The sequence below is a fragment of the Anopheles coustani genome, chromosome 2, assembly GCF_943734705.1.
Source record: "Anopheles coustani chromosome 2, idAnoCousDA_361_x.2, whole genome shotgun sequence".
Taxonomy (NCBI): domain Eukaryota; kingdom Metazoa; phylum Arthropoda; class Insecta; order Diptera; family Culicidae; genus Anopheles; species Anopheles coustani.
In genome coordinates this window covers 44,212,711-44,229,554 of record NC_071289.1, presented here as the reverse complement: position 1 = coordinate 44,229,554, position 16,844 = coordinate 44,212,711, and the positions used below count along the sequence as shown (strand labels likewise).

Sequence of the window (16,844 nt, the reverse complement as noted above, 5' to 3'; positions counted from 1 at the left end):
CTGCGAATAACAGAAACAATTCGAGTCGGTGAAAATTGAATAAAAAAATTTCTAACAGCACCTGTCAACAGAAACTTTCCTTGAGTTTACGTAGGAAGGATTTAAAAAGCGAGAAGGTTAAAAACGCAATTTTTACAATCGCTGTCGATGGAAAAATAAATTGTCACTCACATCAAATTCCCGAAAATACTTGAAAGGTTGCATAAACACAGAAAATATTCGCAATTCTATTATGAATTCAAGACGCAGTTATATTTTGTGGAAAGTGGTATCTAGAATGGTGAGCTCAATTAACAAATAGTTAGAAAAATCATGCGTTTCTTTTGGAAGATTTAATTGAAGTTTTATTTTAAAAGTATCGTCTGATTAGTGAATTGTTGAAAAATTTAATTTGAATAGCTAGAATTAATCAATTTGAAATGTGTTCTAAATTGGGTAAAAGAGTAAATGAGGCCCCGGGCTAGATTCTCCTCTTCCTGCTGGTTCACATTAAGCGCCTGAAGCTATGCAAAGCGCGACACATGCATTCGTTTCGAATTTTTGAACGCTAACGGTTCGCTTAAAAGAACATAACGGTTTAAACTAATCACCCAGTGGAGGTTTAATGCGGGTCAATATACTTTTACATGTTAAGTTACTAGTAAGTAAACTATACCACACATGATGGACAGCATGAAACAATGAGTTTAGCCGAAGAAATGATTTGGAAACGGCGGCGCGCCCGCAGCGAGCGAAGCGAGCGGACTGCGCTAGGTCTACCGAAAAAGAAAGTTTGTTATAGTTTTGAGAAATAAGGGGGGCCCGTGGGCCCCCCTCATACCGCACCATTAGGTTGATTGCGTAGCCGAAATTAACGGTACACACTACGGTTCAAATACTCGTAGGTTGAATTTAACGTATTAATGTATCACCAATTGCATACATTCAGTTTAAACGTCCACAAGAGGTGTACCCACGATCGAAAAAATGGCGGCCGGGGCCTCATTTACTCTTTTACCCTAAATTGAAATGCGTTTATTTCACTTAAATCCGACTGTAACGTTGAGAATCACTGCATCCTGGAACAGAATCGCTTGTCCCCGGATTCGCGCCAGAATGGAGGAGTAGAAGACGAACCGACCAGCAAATCGTTCGATGTTTGCAGCGGAACAGTGGAGTGTCTGTCGCTTGGTGGACCGTTGTTTAAACGGCCGCATTTACTACTTTGAACTTCTTGCTGAATCAATCTCTCTTTGTCCGTCGGTGGTTGTGTTGTTGCGATTGTTTCACGAATGTGCAAAGGAATATGTTTTGTTTTAATGCCGCGCGCCACTCCGGGTCCAGCTTCCACGGGATTTATTTGACTTTCGCACCTGAGGTGTTGTAAATTTATAAATTTTATAATATCTATTTGTGTGCCCCGGGCCGGTCACCGTCTCGGAGCGGGTGACGTTTTGTGCTGTGGGGCATGGTCCGAGGAAAAGTTCCCATTGCAACCGTGCCGGTTCGAGGGAAACTATTTTACGCGGAAAATGAATGATTGCGATTGTTCTCAACGCTCAAGATGGGCGATCAAACTGTCTCCGGCTTCCCGGGACCGACCTCCGTGCCGCTGGTGTCGCCTTCTGACGCATGCCCAGCTCGCATGCGGGCTCAAGGTTGTGTGTGATGGGCGACCCAGGGCAGCTGCATCGCGAGTCGTGCGATTGTGTGCCGATTAATGTTTGCCCCGCTGGTTAGCGGGTATTAGCGGTGTGTGGGGCCAATTAGCACGTGCGATCATTACCGAATCCCAGGCCACGCACCGGTAGTGACCCCACGTCGAGCTCGCCTCCCCATTCCTCCCGGCTCGGGCCCCGGCTCGGGCTCCGTTTGCGGGTATAGGTAGCGAAGATAAATTAGCGAATATCGCCGTGTCGGGTGATCGTGTTGCGTCCCGCGCGAGCCGTTTCGTCATCGTGTGCCGAGCCACACTCCACAGCCACCTCCATCCGTACCGCCAGTGCCCTGGTATGAGTCGTATCCATAAGTCAGTGGATCCGAGGCAGCAGCAGTAGGAAGCAAGCAAAAGCCGTCGGTTAGTAGTGTTCACCGTGCACGAGGATTGTATCCGTATTTTACCCCTCCCCACGGCCTGCCCTCCCAGCGATTCTCCTCCGGATCACCGGGCAGACCGAGCTTCCTGGCGGCCGGTTTTATTTATCGCAAGACGCTGGAGATGCAAAGCAGCGCCCGGGATCACCCGGAACCGGGACGGGGGAGAAGGCAATGGGGTTGACGCGGAACAACCGAACAACCACGACCGATAAGGAGGCCATAAAAACAGGACGAACCGAAACCGAAAAGTGTCTTTGATCTTGCTGCGAGCTGCTGCTCCTCCGTTCTGGTGCACGCGCGTTTTTCTTTTCACCCTTTCTTCTTCTCCCCAGCGGAATGTGATGCCGGGGATGGAGTAACCCCTGGGAGAGATGGGAGAGGAAGAGGATAAAGATGGCTCCGTGGCGGGGATTAAGGTGAAGAGGACGATGAAATGCGAAAACCGGGAGGGGAAAAGGAGGACGAAAACACCGATGATGAAAAGCGGAGTAAAGAACGGCATGAATAATGTCTTCCATCATTCTGCCGGCGTGAGCGTGAGCACGCGGGAAAACTGATGAAGTACCGACAACTCCTAGCCCTCGACCCACGAGAGGCCGCGGGGTTGCGTTTAAACCGCGAGAAGCTGTTGAAAACGGCCGTCACGAGATGAGCCATTCAGCAAGAGAGAGAGAGAGAGAGAGAGAAAGAGAGCAAGAGAGCGAAGGAAATAAATCGATAGAGTTTGTCAGATGGTTAGGTTGGGACAGGGGAGGGTGGACATGGAATGGGGTTGCCGGTTTTTTTCCCGCGCCGGGGAAGGGTGGAGTGACAAAAACATCATCGGCATGAAACTGTATATGGCAAAGGACCGGCTTACCGCTTGGAAATAAATTTTCTCGTTTCGGAACATAACATAAGAAAACAAGAGAAGAGACAAAAACAAAGAGTTACGGAACAAAAAACGAAAAAAACAACAACATCGGAAGAAAGATACTCGCGGCGACAACATATAAACGGTCAGCGCGCGATGCTGTTCGGTTCCGATGTTTTGGTAGACTGGAGAATTTGTTTGAAGATAAAATACTTCCCGAAAGGCCGCAAACGGTTTGGGGTGTTTGGGTTTGGTTGGGCGCTGGTCAACCAACTCAGCCGGCGGGGGAAGTAATGCTTCATCGGGTGTCCATGGTATTGCGGCATGGTCCGGCGGTGGTACCGTATGTCGCAGCAGCGCGGCCAAAACACCTGACCGCTGGAATGATGGAAAGCGGCAGGCATACGCTATTCGTTCACTTTAAAATCCATTGCCCTGATTAGAACGGCTAAACAGTTCACATATTGTATGTAGGATTTGCACAATATTTTACAATAAACACTAAAACTACTTGTTTTAAAAATTACACAGGTATTTAGTCATTATGTATTACACAGCTTTGCAAAAATCTTGAGAGACCTGATTGGAATTTTCGTCAGCCGTCGGTGCTTTAGCACGCTTTAGTTTCTGATACTATTATCATGCCTTTGGCTGTATTCAAACATTGCATAACGTAATCTACCCTGGACGGAAAAGTATGCTTTTTCTAAGGCAATTTAGAAATTGTACATAAAGATTCGACAGCTCAGTTAAGATACATCCACTTGATTAGAATATATTATGGCTTCATTAGATATGCTAATGTGAATCAGAATAAACAAACAAAACAAATCTCTGAGTTTAAACTCGTTTGCTTGTGTTTGTAATGGTTGCTTAAAGGAATATTAGAAAAATAATTATTAGATAAATGCCTCAATCAAATGTAACGTAAATTAACTAAAATTTGAAAAATACTCTTACCACGACAAAGCATAATTTAAGTGGATTAATTGTCAAATCAAATTGTAGAGGTTATCTCATACAATCATGGAATAAGCTGAAGCTAACAAAAATACGATCAATTACGATCAAGTTAAAAAACATATTAAAGGTATAGTATTTATTGAAAGAATTGAGGAATTGCAATTATTCGTATTGCATTTTGCAATTATTCGTGTCGTATTCGACGTCAGCCAAGATAAAATTCCTGATCTTTAATTGTCCTGATCCAAGAATAAAAATCAGGAATAGGAATCAGGGATCGACATAATAAGGTGAAAATGTTTTACTAAACACTACATGTTTTACTTTTGAAACTAAATGATGATTGTAACGAAAGTAAATAGAAAAAGGTTTCCATTTTAATACACTTTAATGTTTGGTAAGTGTTTTCGTTTATGAATTTTTATTTCAAAATCATTCGAACAAAACTACACTGTGGCAATTTTTTAAAAATAACAAAAAATCGCCTAAAGTACTTTTCCTTAACTCACAGCCAAAAAATGCTTTGAAATAGAAAACCGGTTCACGAATATCTCCGCGTAACAACGGTAGCACGCCGTTCGTAACGATCAATATTTTTAAACGGAAGTGTGAAAGCACGCTGTGCCCACGAGAGGCCCAGCTTGTTAGCAATGCGTGTCATCTCGCATCCAGACGGGACCAACTTTCTGTCGGAGCCGATTGCGGTTGGGAGCAAACCGGGGTTCCCAGCGGCCCTACGATGCACGATGGCTGCTACAAGCCCGAGGCCCTACTACCGAGGCCTGGAACGGCTCCGGCGAACGTTAGGTTTTGTTTCATCGTCTGCCCGCTGCGCTTTGTGCTGCGCCTTCACACTTCAACATGTTAATTTATGAAAAATGTGACTCTAATAAGAAAAGTATACATAATTTGTTTATAAATCTATAAAACCCGACCACACACAACGATCGATAGTGTGTGGCACACGGACGGTTGGCAGGTCGTTTTTCTCTCCTCCTCCGGGCCGAGGAGCCGTCGGACTAACGCTTTCACTACGCCGTTCTCGCGCTCGTTTTGGTCGGTCTTGTGCGTCTTGATCGTCTCGGTGGTCGTGGTCCTCTGTCATCGCGTCATCGTTTAGTCAGTCCGTTGACTTGCGTCGACTGTCGTCAAGAAATCGTTAGTCTAAAGGGGCAAACCGGCAGGGAGCCGCCGCACAAAGTCGCGGCCGAGTGCGATCGTGCGAATATGCTGATGATGGAGGAGCCCGCGAGTCGTGGGGGGGGGGGGGGGGGACGGCGCTCGCCGATCGCTGCTTTGGATATTTATTGCACCAAATCCAGAAGGTGGCAAATTGTGACGTTAGCGAGCGAGGTAGCGATTTTTGAACCGGCTTCAGCGCCTGGGAACGGGCCGCTTTATTCGTTTCCTAAGCTCAAGCCTTATCCCCGATTTTTGGATCCACAAAGAAGCAAAACCTGTTCCCCGGTGGACGGAGTTCAATTGCTGCCGCCGCGAAGCTCCGCTATCGCATGCTGCTTATCGCATTTCCGATTGACAGATTTCCGATTCCAGTTCATCGGTGCCTCGCGGGAACCCAAGAATAACGCGCAAGGCGCACAACAACGGGCAAATCAAAGCGCCCATCCGATCCGATCCGATCGCTGGCCGAGGCCCAAAACTGTTTGCCCAATCGATCGAGCTTCCTTTCCTTTCGCCTTTGGGCGCTGTCCCGCGCGTGAACCCAATGGCCGGTCTGGTTGGCCTTTTTATTTTTGAACATCACCTTGTTTGCCGCTTGTTGCTTTTGTCTTTTGGTCGTTCCTTGAGTTCAGTTGTGAGTCCTGGTCCGCGGTCGGTTTCCTTTCGGATGACCGCCGTTTTGCGTGGAGCTTAATTTGCATTAACATGGCGGCAATTCCTTTGCCGAGAAGTACCGAGGACCGCGGGTTCCTGCGACCGGCAACAGTCGGCGGCAACGATCAGACGTTGCGAAAGTGGAAAAAAGGGAGGAAAATGAATAAATAACATACACCCAATCACACATGGACCATGTCGCATAGGCCGCACCAGAGGAAAAGGAAGCGCAAGACAAAAACCGGACGAACAAATCGGAACCCTACGGAGGTTGCCTTGGTTCGGTGGATTCTGTGTGCTCAGCTCCGCTCTGTCTACCGAAGCTGGTAGATTTATGCAATGAGGGTATGATACTTGGTTCGCGAATGGTCACTCGGAACTGATGACCATAGGTTGCTCTTCTTCATTCGAGGATCGTGTGTAATGTAAAAACCGAAGTATCTATTTAGTACCAACCATATTTGTAGCCCTTCTGATTCCCTTCCGATTGGAACCCAAAGATGTAAGTGTCGGCCATTGTTGAATTGCATAGAATCACAACTTGTTCTTCTCTGCAAAAATGGAATCCCTTATAAATTCCACAGGAAAAAATCTGCCAAAACGAAGAGTCCTTCTGAACGGCGTGCGCAAAATCTTTCTTCCGGAAGCCAATACTGGCCGTGGATTTGCCGATTCGATCATGCGGAAAAGGATCGCCACTGATCAACAAAGTGTAAACGCCGCTAGAAACCGGCAGCTGTGGAACCTTTGAAGCCGCGCTCGGAACTGCGTCCGCGTGTGTGATAGAAAAAGAGGCGGCAAAGTGGGAGAAAGATACCGCCACCAACAGAGAAAGACACGCGGTGGACAGTGAGAAAAAGCAAAAGGACACACGAAATTGAAGAAATAAAAAAAAGAACAACAACCAACCGCGACCGCAATGATCCCGAGTGCGAAAGGAGACAACAGAACTGGAACGGAACGGAACCGAACGGAATGGTAATCAAATTTGCATAAAAATCGTGGTGTGTCGTCATGCTGCTGTCCGATCTTGCAGCTTTGCCTCCTGCCCCCTTCCGTCCTTACCTTATTTCTTTCGCTCTTTCTGTTTCAGGCTATTTTTCACCCTCCTGTTCTTTTTGCTTTGCTTTGAAGCCGCGCGCACGCGGTGTGTATTGGTTTTTAATAAATTATTTTGCAAATTTATTTTGAAGTTAATAGAGGAATTTAGGAAATTTATTTTGCTTTATTATTCGCTGCGGCATGCGGCGGCGGTTTATGGTGTTGACTTTTGGCGGTGGTGCTGCTCTGTTCATCGGGGTGGTGAGGTAAATTAATGGAAGGCAAGAAGGCGAATACAAATAAATAAACATACGCACAGAGGAGAATGCCGCCGCGATCGGGAGGGACATCTGATCGTGGAAGGGTCGCTTCTTAGCCGTGGCCGGCCGGTCGGGATTGGGGCAGGTGGATTGATGTGCACGGTTCGACTTTCGATTCCTCGTTTCCGTTTCGTCTTGGTCGTTTTAGAGGGAACGCTGTTTCCGTTCCCGGCAGAGAAAAAACGGGAGCGACAGATTCCAAATTTGGGACGACGCGATCTGCTAAGCGATCGCAAGGGTTCTTATACGCGTTATGGATGTGTTGCACGGGTGGGTACCATTATGGAAAGTGAATTGACAGAGCTTAGCGCTACTGTTACACAACAACGCCAACATGCGGCTGGTCACTAATATGGCCATACCGTTCTGTCGACTGGCTAGATCCCGAACCGTCCCCCAACAACCAATACTCGAGCCTTGGGTTCATTTGGCTCGGATTCGATCGGGATCGGGTGGCGGGTGCGATCGATCGGATTCACGTCACGTCAGATTTACGGAGTGATTAATTCCTCTAATGCCTAGTCTCAAAACCGGCCGGCGGGTCCGGGAGTTGATACGTGTCCACCGATGTTGCCCGTTGTAGCTCCGACGCATGTTTGACGGTCGGTTGACGGGATCTGTCGCTGTCGATTGAGCCGTGTCCCGATCTGGTTTCGATTCGAACCTTAGAGGTGAGCATTTTTCGGCCAGTAGCTAGCAATTAATGTTATCCAATTAGTTGCGACCGGAGAGTTTCGTACGGTGACTTAGATTTTAATATGGTTTGATCACATAAACATGCGTTCTCGATACTAATTTATACATTTACTCAGGTGTGAGGTGAGGTTGTAACATTGTCGTAAATAAAATATCACTTTTACACCACCCAGGGCCTTTGTTACCGGACGGAAACGAGAGGCATTTTTAATACTTCCCCCCAATCAATGCGCGGGTTGGGGATGTTTCGAGTGATAAATAGAACAGGATGACGATAATGACAAAGCGGGAGTACGAGGGCAGGTAGCCATGCCGTGTATCGAACCACAACCGAATCCGGGAAATAGACGATCAATTTTTCAATATTCGGAAGTCGTAGTGTAAACAGGGATTTCGGGAGCGAAACGGAAAACCACCCGAGTTCCCGTTCGTCCGGTGCTGCGGAAATGGAACCGAGTTCGGAAATGCATATCGAATTCCATTTCTTGAGTCCCGCCGGAGTGATGATGTAAATAAAATACGCCATCCCATTAGTGAAATGGACAATCGGATGCACCTGCAACTTTTCAGTCCGACATCGCCGTAGTTTGCGGCACTTCCGCAACGGTGGGTGGGATGGTTGAAGGGTTGATGGTTGGCTGGGAGGGTTCCGATTCATCGATCACCGAAATCAGACTCGAAGAATGTAATCAATTTGTAATGAACGCTGGTGTGGTCCCTTGGACGCGCTATAATGTTCGCGTCTAGTTCGAATTCGTCCAATTAGTGAAAACCGGCCGAAGCGCTCGTTCCCAGAGTCGGTATGGGGTCAGTGTGAGGGACGGTGGTCAGCGACGGGGGAGACGCGGTCCGCCCGGATTGTTTGTTTACACTTCGTCGACGGAAAACACCGAAACGGTCGTTCGGCGAGGCTCGATCGGGCGGCATCCGTCAACATGATGTTTATCGAGAACCGGGGAGCGGGTTTCTCGCGGGATTCTGGGATTTCTCCCGGGGGCATTCTCGCCGCCACACGGTTCCCTTGGGAACTTTCTCTTCCAGAAGAAGAATCTTCTGGCGCGTTCGATCGGCACGGATGAATAATTGCTGCCCCCACGGTATGGTAATTGAATCAACAACATAGAAACATGTTTGCGATCGTCGGCAAATCGAGCGTCCCAAGTGTTCCGGTTTGCGTGCCAGACCATGTTACGAGCCGGGCAGGTGTTGGGCATAATTGGAATATGATTGCTGGAGTTGCGACTTTCCCGGGCCAGCTGCATCACCGAAGCTGCTTTGCAATGTAATTCGCCCAGGCTTCGGATCCGAACGGCAAGAACGAGACTAAACTAAAACAGAGATCATCGCCTTGCCCGTGCGTGAGAACGGTAAACAACCGAATCTGCCCAGACAAGTGGAATGTTTCCACCGTGCGATAGTTTGCAGATTACTTTTGTTTAAATACACAAATGGCATTCAGTAGAAGTTTTCTAGTTTCAGTTTATCACATCCGGGTATGTTGTACGTTTTGTCTGGGAATCTTTGGACACTGGAACTGAAGAGCAACAAAACGTTTTGTGTGATGACTACAAAAGGATGTCTTCTTTAGTATTCTTGAACATTTTGATTTTTAGGTAAGCATTAGAGAATGGTATAATGTACTTAGCTTAAATTTTCAAAAGTATTTATCTAGTTTAAGTCTGTGTCTGATAGAGCCGAAGCTACAGATTTTCAAAAACTAAAATCCATGGATTACCATACAAAACGTGCGACACATCCGTGTATGTTCGGTGACGTAAGGTGATTGCATAACGGAAAAAAGCATTCACCTTTTTTCGCTCTATACGTAGACATTTTTTTAGTGTACGAGCTTATTTATTCCAGAAAGTTAGGCCTTCTATTTTTAATCGAATTTCAAATAATTTTATCTATGAAATTCGATTATCGTAAATTTAAAAATTGAAGAATGAACTTTGAAATGAAGCTTTGATTATCGTAAATTTCAAAACTGAAGAATCGAACTTTGAAATGAAGCTCATTGTTTTGAGTAAATTTTCATTAAATACGATGAGTTGTTGTCAATTGAGTTTACATCGGGTATTTTATATGATTTGTTTAAATTTGTTCACAATTATGTTTCCTAACTTTTAGTGATAAAATTGTTTCACTGTATTAGTGTCTTATTCGAACAGTTACAAATTCTCCTTCTTCTTCTTCATCGTCGTCTTCTTCTTCTTCAGTGAGTATTTACTCCAGTACGGCTTTTGAATCCAGCTTCCTGGGCCTTCGCAAGCTACACTGGAGACATAGACCTCTATTGAGTTAAGGACCTTCTACTAAGGTCGTATGATTTTCTGTGATCCTGACTTTCTGTGAATCTAATTGCTGTGTGAGTTATAGTTTGACTGCGACCAGGAACCCCGTACACTGCTAACCAACCCCGGTGGTGCGCTGTTTTCGACTGTCGCGACTGTAGTTAACAATTGAAAAAATTATAGGTTTGAAGTATGTGATATAAGCTGATTGAGATTGTGGTAGGACAGGCACGTGAATAATTCTAAATGGTAATTAATCATTCTTTAAAACGCTCTGTTCAAGAATGCGATCCTCCATATTATAATGCAATTAGAAGAAAAATGTGCGGAAGCTCTCTAAGTAATTTCTAATAATGCAATAAAATAGCAATCCTACTTTCAAGATATTTAAAAAATGCAGTTTTCATGGAAATGGTCGGTAAGACATAAATTTTCAAAATGGGATCAAACACATTGCACCATTGTTGCGTAACTTCTAGCACCAGTTTTGTCTCTTTATACAATGTATAAACGAAAAGAGTCCACTGGAAACAAGATTATCATAATTTTATCCGCTAGCTAAAAGCGCCGCTTTTCCCATACGATGATGGGATAATTTTATGCCGTTGGTAGCAACTGGATTAACTCTTCATGGCCGACGCTTTTCGTAGACCGACGAGCATGACGCACTGGAAGGAAGGAAAACCGGCCGAGTAGTAACGCTCTTGCGCAGTTGCCTTTAACGGATTTTATGATATACGACATGATGCCGGCCAACATTCTTGCCATCTTGGTGCGAGCCTAGGGATGCAACGCAACGGGAAAAGAATAAATTGGGCTTCCCGATTGAGATGATGGTCCGAAACGCAACCCTGTTGCTGGTGCTACTGGTTGTCGGCCCTAATGAGGATGATTGAGGTGGTGGTGGTGGTGGTGCTCGGTTGAGTGGAAAATAGATACACCAGAATGGATCCATCACCACCGGCCAGGCAGCGGGGTGAAGGCGGGGAACCGGGGGCCATGTGCCAAAGGCAGTTAGGAAGAGAAAGGAAGAAGGAGATGAGGGGGTTATGTGTGCCCGTAGGCATTTGGGGCTCCGTTTTCGTTTTCGTGAATTCACATTTTACAAACTCATCTTGGCGTGCCTTTTCCCAACCCCCATCGAAATGTTTGCATAAACAAGAATAAACCATATTTATGGTAATCCATATTCATATTCCTAACTAATTCTATATTTTACTGTTTATTAATCATGTGTATGAATAATGCGTGCTCGTTCGGGTTTTTATTTTATTTTCTCCCGCGAGGTTTTGACACTTCCAAGTGGACGGTGTTGAGTAGTTTCCGTGTCCTGGTCCATGTGATCCAGCGGCAATAAATTTGAAATATGGAGTGGAGTAAAGCCAAAGAGAGGAAAGAAAAAGTTGTAGCAATTTATGCATCATCCAAGCTCGGGGTTGGATAATCCTAGCACATTGGTATGCGGGACATTCGTCGATCCGGACGGGACAGGACGAAGGCTGTAAACTTTACTTTCCGTGAAACCGAACTGTGAGTTGGCAAGTAATATCACGCGTTTGCCGAATACCTCTTCCCCGATGGGTACAACCTTTTCTTCGTGCCCTTTTCCAACACAACAAACGAAACAAACGAAGCAAACTACATGTGGAAAATAAATTCAGTTGTGCAAAACTGTACACGAGCGGTCTGGTTCCGTTTCAACAAAAGACCGACCGCTAAAAGGAACGAAAAAGTTGGGAGGCCGCCGCCGCGAGACCGAACGGTCCTAAAAGAAAGGCTTTAGCGCTTGGCACGCTGGCAATTAAATAATTTTCTTTCACTATCGCCTAACAACAGAAAATCTTGCCTTTTAATGGTTTTGGCGCGTTTGACGGTCTCGGAGTTGGACGCGAAAATCGTTAAAAACGTAGGGCCCCGCGAGAAGGAGGGAATGCGTCGCCTGGGAGGAGGGCAAAAATGGGGAACCTAATCAGGTGCGTTCCGGCGGTCATTCCAGAGCGCACGATGGTCACATGGCACAAGCCCGAACACCAACCGCGAGGATAACACGAGGTAAGACCGGTTGAAAGTGAGGAATGAAGGAAGGGAAGAAGAGACAGGAAAACGGATGGTGAGGCTGGCGGAAGGTGGAATCACCTTCGGGGGATGGGAGGGGGGATTCCAAACGACAAACTGGCCCCGGTTCGTCGGGTCGCTTCGCCGGAGTCTGCGGTGTTCGTCCCCGGGATCTCGGTGCGATCGTAAAATAGTGTGAACTTTATATTCACCTTAAATTATCTGGTCGTTTATCGGTTTTATGGAGGTTCCTGCTTAGGGTTCCCAGTTCTCTCTATGACGCCGCGCGGCGTCGCCGACAGCGCGAGTGTCGGGAAAAAGGCTGGAAAACACCGTCATCGTCGTCGTGGCCTGATGTCGGTGGCGGCAAACGCTTTACTTTGTGGCGGTTAAGGAAGGCTAAGGTATTTTTTGTGTTTCTCGGTGTGTTTTTGTTTTATTTTGGCTTTGCGTCGACAATCACCTTCACCGTTCAAAGGTGACACCGGCCGCTCGAAAAAGTGTGTGAGTGTGTGTGGTTTTTATAAGTTTAATTTAAGGATGATTCTTGGGCGGCATTTGGTCGCCGGTCCAATTATGATGTACTTCGTTGGGGTCGGCATAAAAGCAAGACGTGAGCGGGCAATGTCGGATCGCACTTATGGTAGATCATCCTGGACCATGGCACCCTTTGAAGTCGGAGTCCCATCGGGGCGACACACGTCTACGCACATTTGAATGGACGCTTTCGCTTCTTTTATTTCCAAAGTAAGAGAGTTGTTAACCAAAAACAAGTCCAATTTAGTCCAGTCGAAGTTACAGCTTAGAGTGACTTGATGTTTGGTATTACAGCGTTATGGGCCGATTCAAGAAGAATTGAAACCCAAAACCTGTAGGATTGAAAAAAGCACTGACTTTAGCCAACAGAAAAACGAGTCGTGAACAAACCAATCAAACAATTGAGTTAGTATCAAAATCTTGTTTAAAAAACCTGTTCCTCGATCGTCTCGTTATCATAAACGTTACTCACTCATAAAGCTTATTAAAGATATTCATTACATACGTTTTGTGTTTGGTTATCACTGAAAGCAAATATGAACATTTATTTGTTGTGCCAGGAGTCATGGCTTTTATTTGAAGAGTATCTTGTAATATTAATATAAAAATTGCACAGCATAACTACAAAATAAAGTTAAACGAACCGTTCAAAAGAAGCTTTAAATGATGCACGATTGTGGTTTTATTTAAGACTAAAAAATGGAAAAATGTTGAAGTAGAGAGTTTTGAACCAATTTTTTATTGTTTTCAATGCTGCAATTTTATTCTTACTTGATTGCTGTACGTATGAAACTTGTGAAAAGTATTGATCGAAACATTTTACCCGACATTCCTTTAATAGATTCCATTGTTTGAATGGACCGACGTAAACAATCGTAATATCGATGTAGGTCCTCAGATTCAATTCTAATTTATTCTTCATTTAGCATACTAATGTTAATAAAAAGTATAAACAACCCGAACAGGTATGCGTTGCCTAACGTTGTGGTTAGTTAATTCGCAAGGATTCGCCACGTGCTAATTTAGCAAACGCCGTCGGCGAAATGCACTAAGACGCAGGTTGCACAATTACATCATACCAAAAACGGCTCACTTCGTCAAACTACAGAACACTGATGAACTAACGGTGTTCAATGGAACCAGCAGTAAGAGAGTGTTGCAATCCATTTGATGTAGCACTAAGAGAAAACCTATCTGAACATGATTGACAGATTCAAACAATCAAGGAAGACAGATGGAATAAATATTACCCAATAACAGTCTTGAACTATGCCCGCCACAGTGTTGTGATGAATGTGTATTTATAAAGGAAAAAATGCGGTCCGCGAGGCACCCGAATGCGTCTGTACACATGTTTTATTTCCTCACCTCTCCCTCCCACCGAAGTTGCCGTCGCTTTTCCGGCCGTCTTGATCCATTTTCCGACGGCGGTTGGGGAAAAACGGCTGCTGACCCCGCAGGAAAGGGCGAGGGGCAATCGTGAGTAGCCGAGCCTCGGGAAACAACGGGAAAGTGCATTTTGAAGTTGGGATCGCGGACCAGACGACGGTGGACGATCGCCGCCAATGTACCATTAAAGTGAAGTGAACTATCCAAACTGTGTCCCTTCGAGCCCTCCCACACACACACACACACACACACAGGATGGATGGGTTCCATTACGGAGTGAGGCTGCTAGGCGGGCTAATGGAGCCGGATGGAAACTGAAAATCGCTCCGATCGTCAATAAAACACTTGCTCGTCCGCTCGATGATGGATGACGCGTTGGATTGTATAACACGCGTGCGAAGGAGCGTGCGTTTCTTCTCGCCGGGAAGTGATGTGTTTGTGTATGTGGGTGTTTGGATGCGTCGTCGTCTGTGACCCGCGGTGCAGCCGAGAGATTGACACTTTTGTGCGTACTGCGTAATGTGTTTATGGAAGATCCACGCCAGCTGTTGTTCGAGTCGCGGGAGTCGGGAAGGTCGGTAATGGAATCTTAAAAGGGAAACCCGGAAAGTATGAAACGTTCTCCCCGACTCCGGTATGGCAACCGTTGTAAACACCAAGGAACAATTTAACGCTGATGGTGTACACTTGAGTGTCATGAAATAAAAAAAAAGAAACTAATTTTCGACGATATCCTAAGGTCGAGAAACCGACGACCGGTGGCCAATAAATTACTCACCAAAGGGAGGCGAATCTCAAAACCCAGGCGCGACTGATGAAGATCGACATTTCACACCTCAACGCGCATTTTCGCTAACAGCCGTCGGGTAGTTGAAGAAATTTGACTACCAAACGCTTGCCAAAAATGCCCGCGTTTCAATGCAAACTACCGGTTTTACTCACGTCGACCCGCGCGTTTCAGTGTTTGGGGGTACTTTCGGAGGAAAGCGGCACGAAGGTGTGGGAATTTCCCTCCGAACCCGAAGTGACCATTTCTAACCGGCTCGTTGTAGGATTTCCCAGATTAGGTGTAATACCGGGACGTGCAACGTACGTAATCCGCCAAACAATGGTCCCGGAGGTTGGAGAACATGCGTTAAATAATTTGGAAAAACGTCAATGAACCCTAGGGAGGATCTTTCTAGAAATGCGAATGAGCAAATGCGTGTGTCACTTTCTCACCGTTACGTAAATTGTGTAATCGATGCTCTCTTAAGCATGACTGTATTTGATTTAAACAACTTAAAGTAATCTACATAAGATGTTCATTAATGTGCATGAATTTTGCTATAACCAGCTCAGGAAACGTATTAAATTATGATGGTAAAAAAAATGGTTATTATGGTTTTCTGTACATTTAGTTCTGCACTCGATTTTCCTAACCAAAATCCAAACATTTGCTTAACATCTGTTCTGTTCATGAAATCGTGTTTTCATCTTTTTAAGAGACTTTAGAACGTCTTAACAACAAATCAAAATATCCCTACTTGCGATCATTCCAGGACTTGCATTAGAAAGGAAATGCCTCCTAAGGAGAAGCTTTAGCAACGATCGTATCAATGTGTCATCCTCCTTCTATATAAAACTTCACAACTCGAATCAATTCCCGGCTTGCAATAGTTCTACCTTTCCCGTATTCAAATATTTAACATTTTCCCCAGAAAAGGTTATTTGTAAAAAAAAGGGTGGAAAAGTTACTTCAAATTTGGTTTTCAATAACCATTCCTCAAACGCCACCTTTCGCATGCGCCTTTCGCATTAGTCCGATTCAATTAAACATACCAAAGATATAAGTATCAAAACTTTATGAATAGCTAAATATGCGATAAAATATTTCCAGTACAGATATAAAAATGTTGCGTACGTGCTTTAGCACCCAATGTCATACGCAATCATATCAATGACATCTTTTGTAAGCTGGTCTTTTCCCGCATGTCCTTTTCAATAAGAGAATATCATGGGATGAGATCCGAACGATGCATTAACGACTTTTCTTTTCAATGGTTCTTCATTACAACAGACAAAACTTCTGCCTATGAATTGTAGACCAACTAGTAGAAACAATTGAGTAACACTTACTTGGATGTATGTTTGGTCCATGGCAACCGCTACTGTCCAGGGAGTCCAGGTGGTGGTTCATGACCAGCGACGGTTGCACCAGTCCACCTCTATGATTGTGTAAGGGTAGTTGGTGTGCCAATGGGCCACCGATCTCTGCCATTACCATATAGGAAGATTTTGGTGGGAATGATGTGGTGGAGCGATCGGAGGCGCTTTCAGCTTCCACGGCTAGGACTACCTGCCACGCCGAGGACTATACAGGGGGACCACACTGAAGTCGCTTCCGTCGCCGGAGCTTTCGCTTCCACAACCGGTGCGTCCGGATTCGCAACACTACTGGCACGCGTGTGCACAGGATGTACCGGATCCTTTCCACAGGATACACAATTCTCTCTTCTATGCCCCTCTCTTTTTCTTTCTTTTTGTTTTATTCAAGGCACACACGGAATGCTAATTCGGAGGTTTGCGATCATTCGCTCCGCTCGGTGTTGTTGTATCCAAAGAATTCTCAGCACGATAGATGAAAGGGGTTGCATTAGCACCGTACAATTCCTACAGCGAACAAGAACTGCATATCACTCGTGCACATATTCACTATAATCCTGGATCGTAGAGGGACTACTATCATTTAATTGCACATCTCTACTATACTTCAATAGACTTTCCTTGCCCGGGGGTCACTTC

The 16,844-nt window shown here is 45.4% G+C and overlaps 1 protein-coding gene across 1 annotated transcript in view; it reads right to left on the bottom strand.

Moving 5' to 3' along the window:
• Nucleotides 1-16,326, bottom strand: part of LOC131263517 (insulin gene enhancer protein isl-1) — a 37,718-nt gene extending 21,392 nt beyond the window's left edge. The window contains exon 1 of the mRNA XM_058265726.1: nt 16,179-16,326. Within this exon, the coding sequence (XP_058121709.1) occupies nt 16,179-16,326 (148 nt within the window). The remainder of the gene's footprint in view (nt 1-16,178) is intronic.
• Between the last annotated feature and the right edge of the window lie 518 nt (nt 16,327-16,844).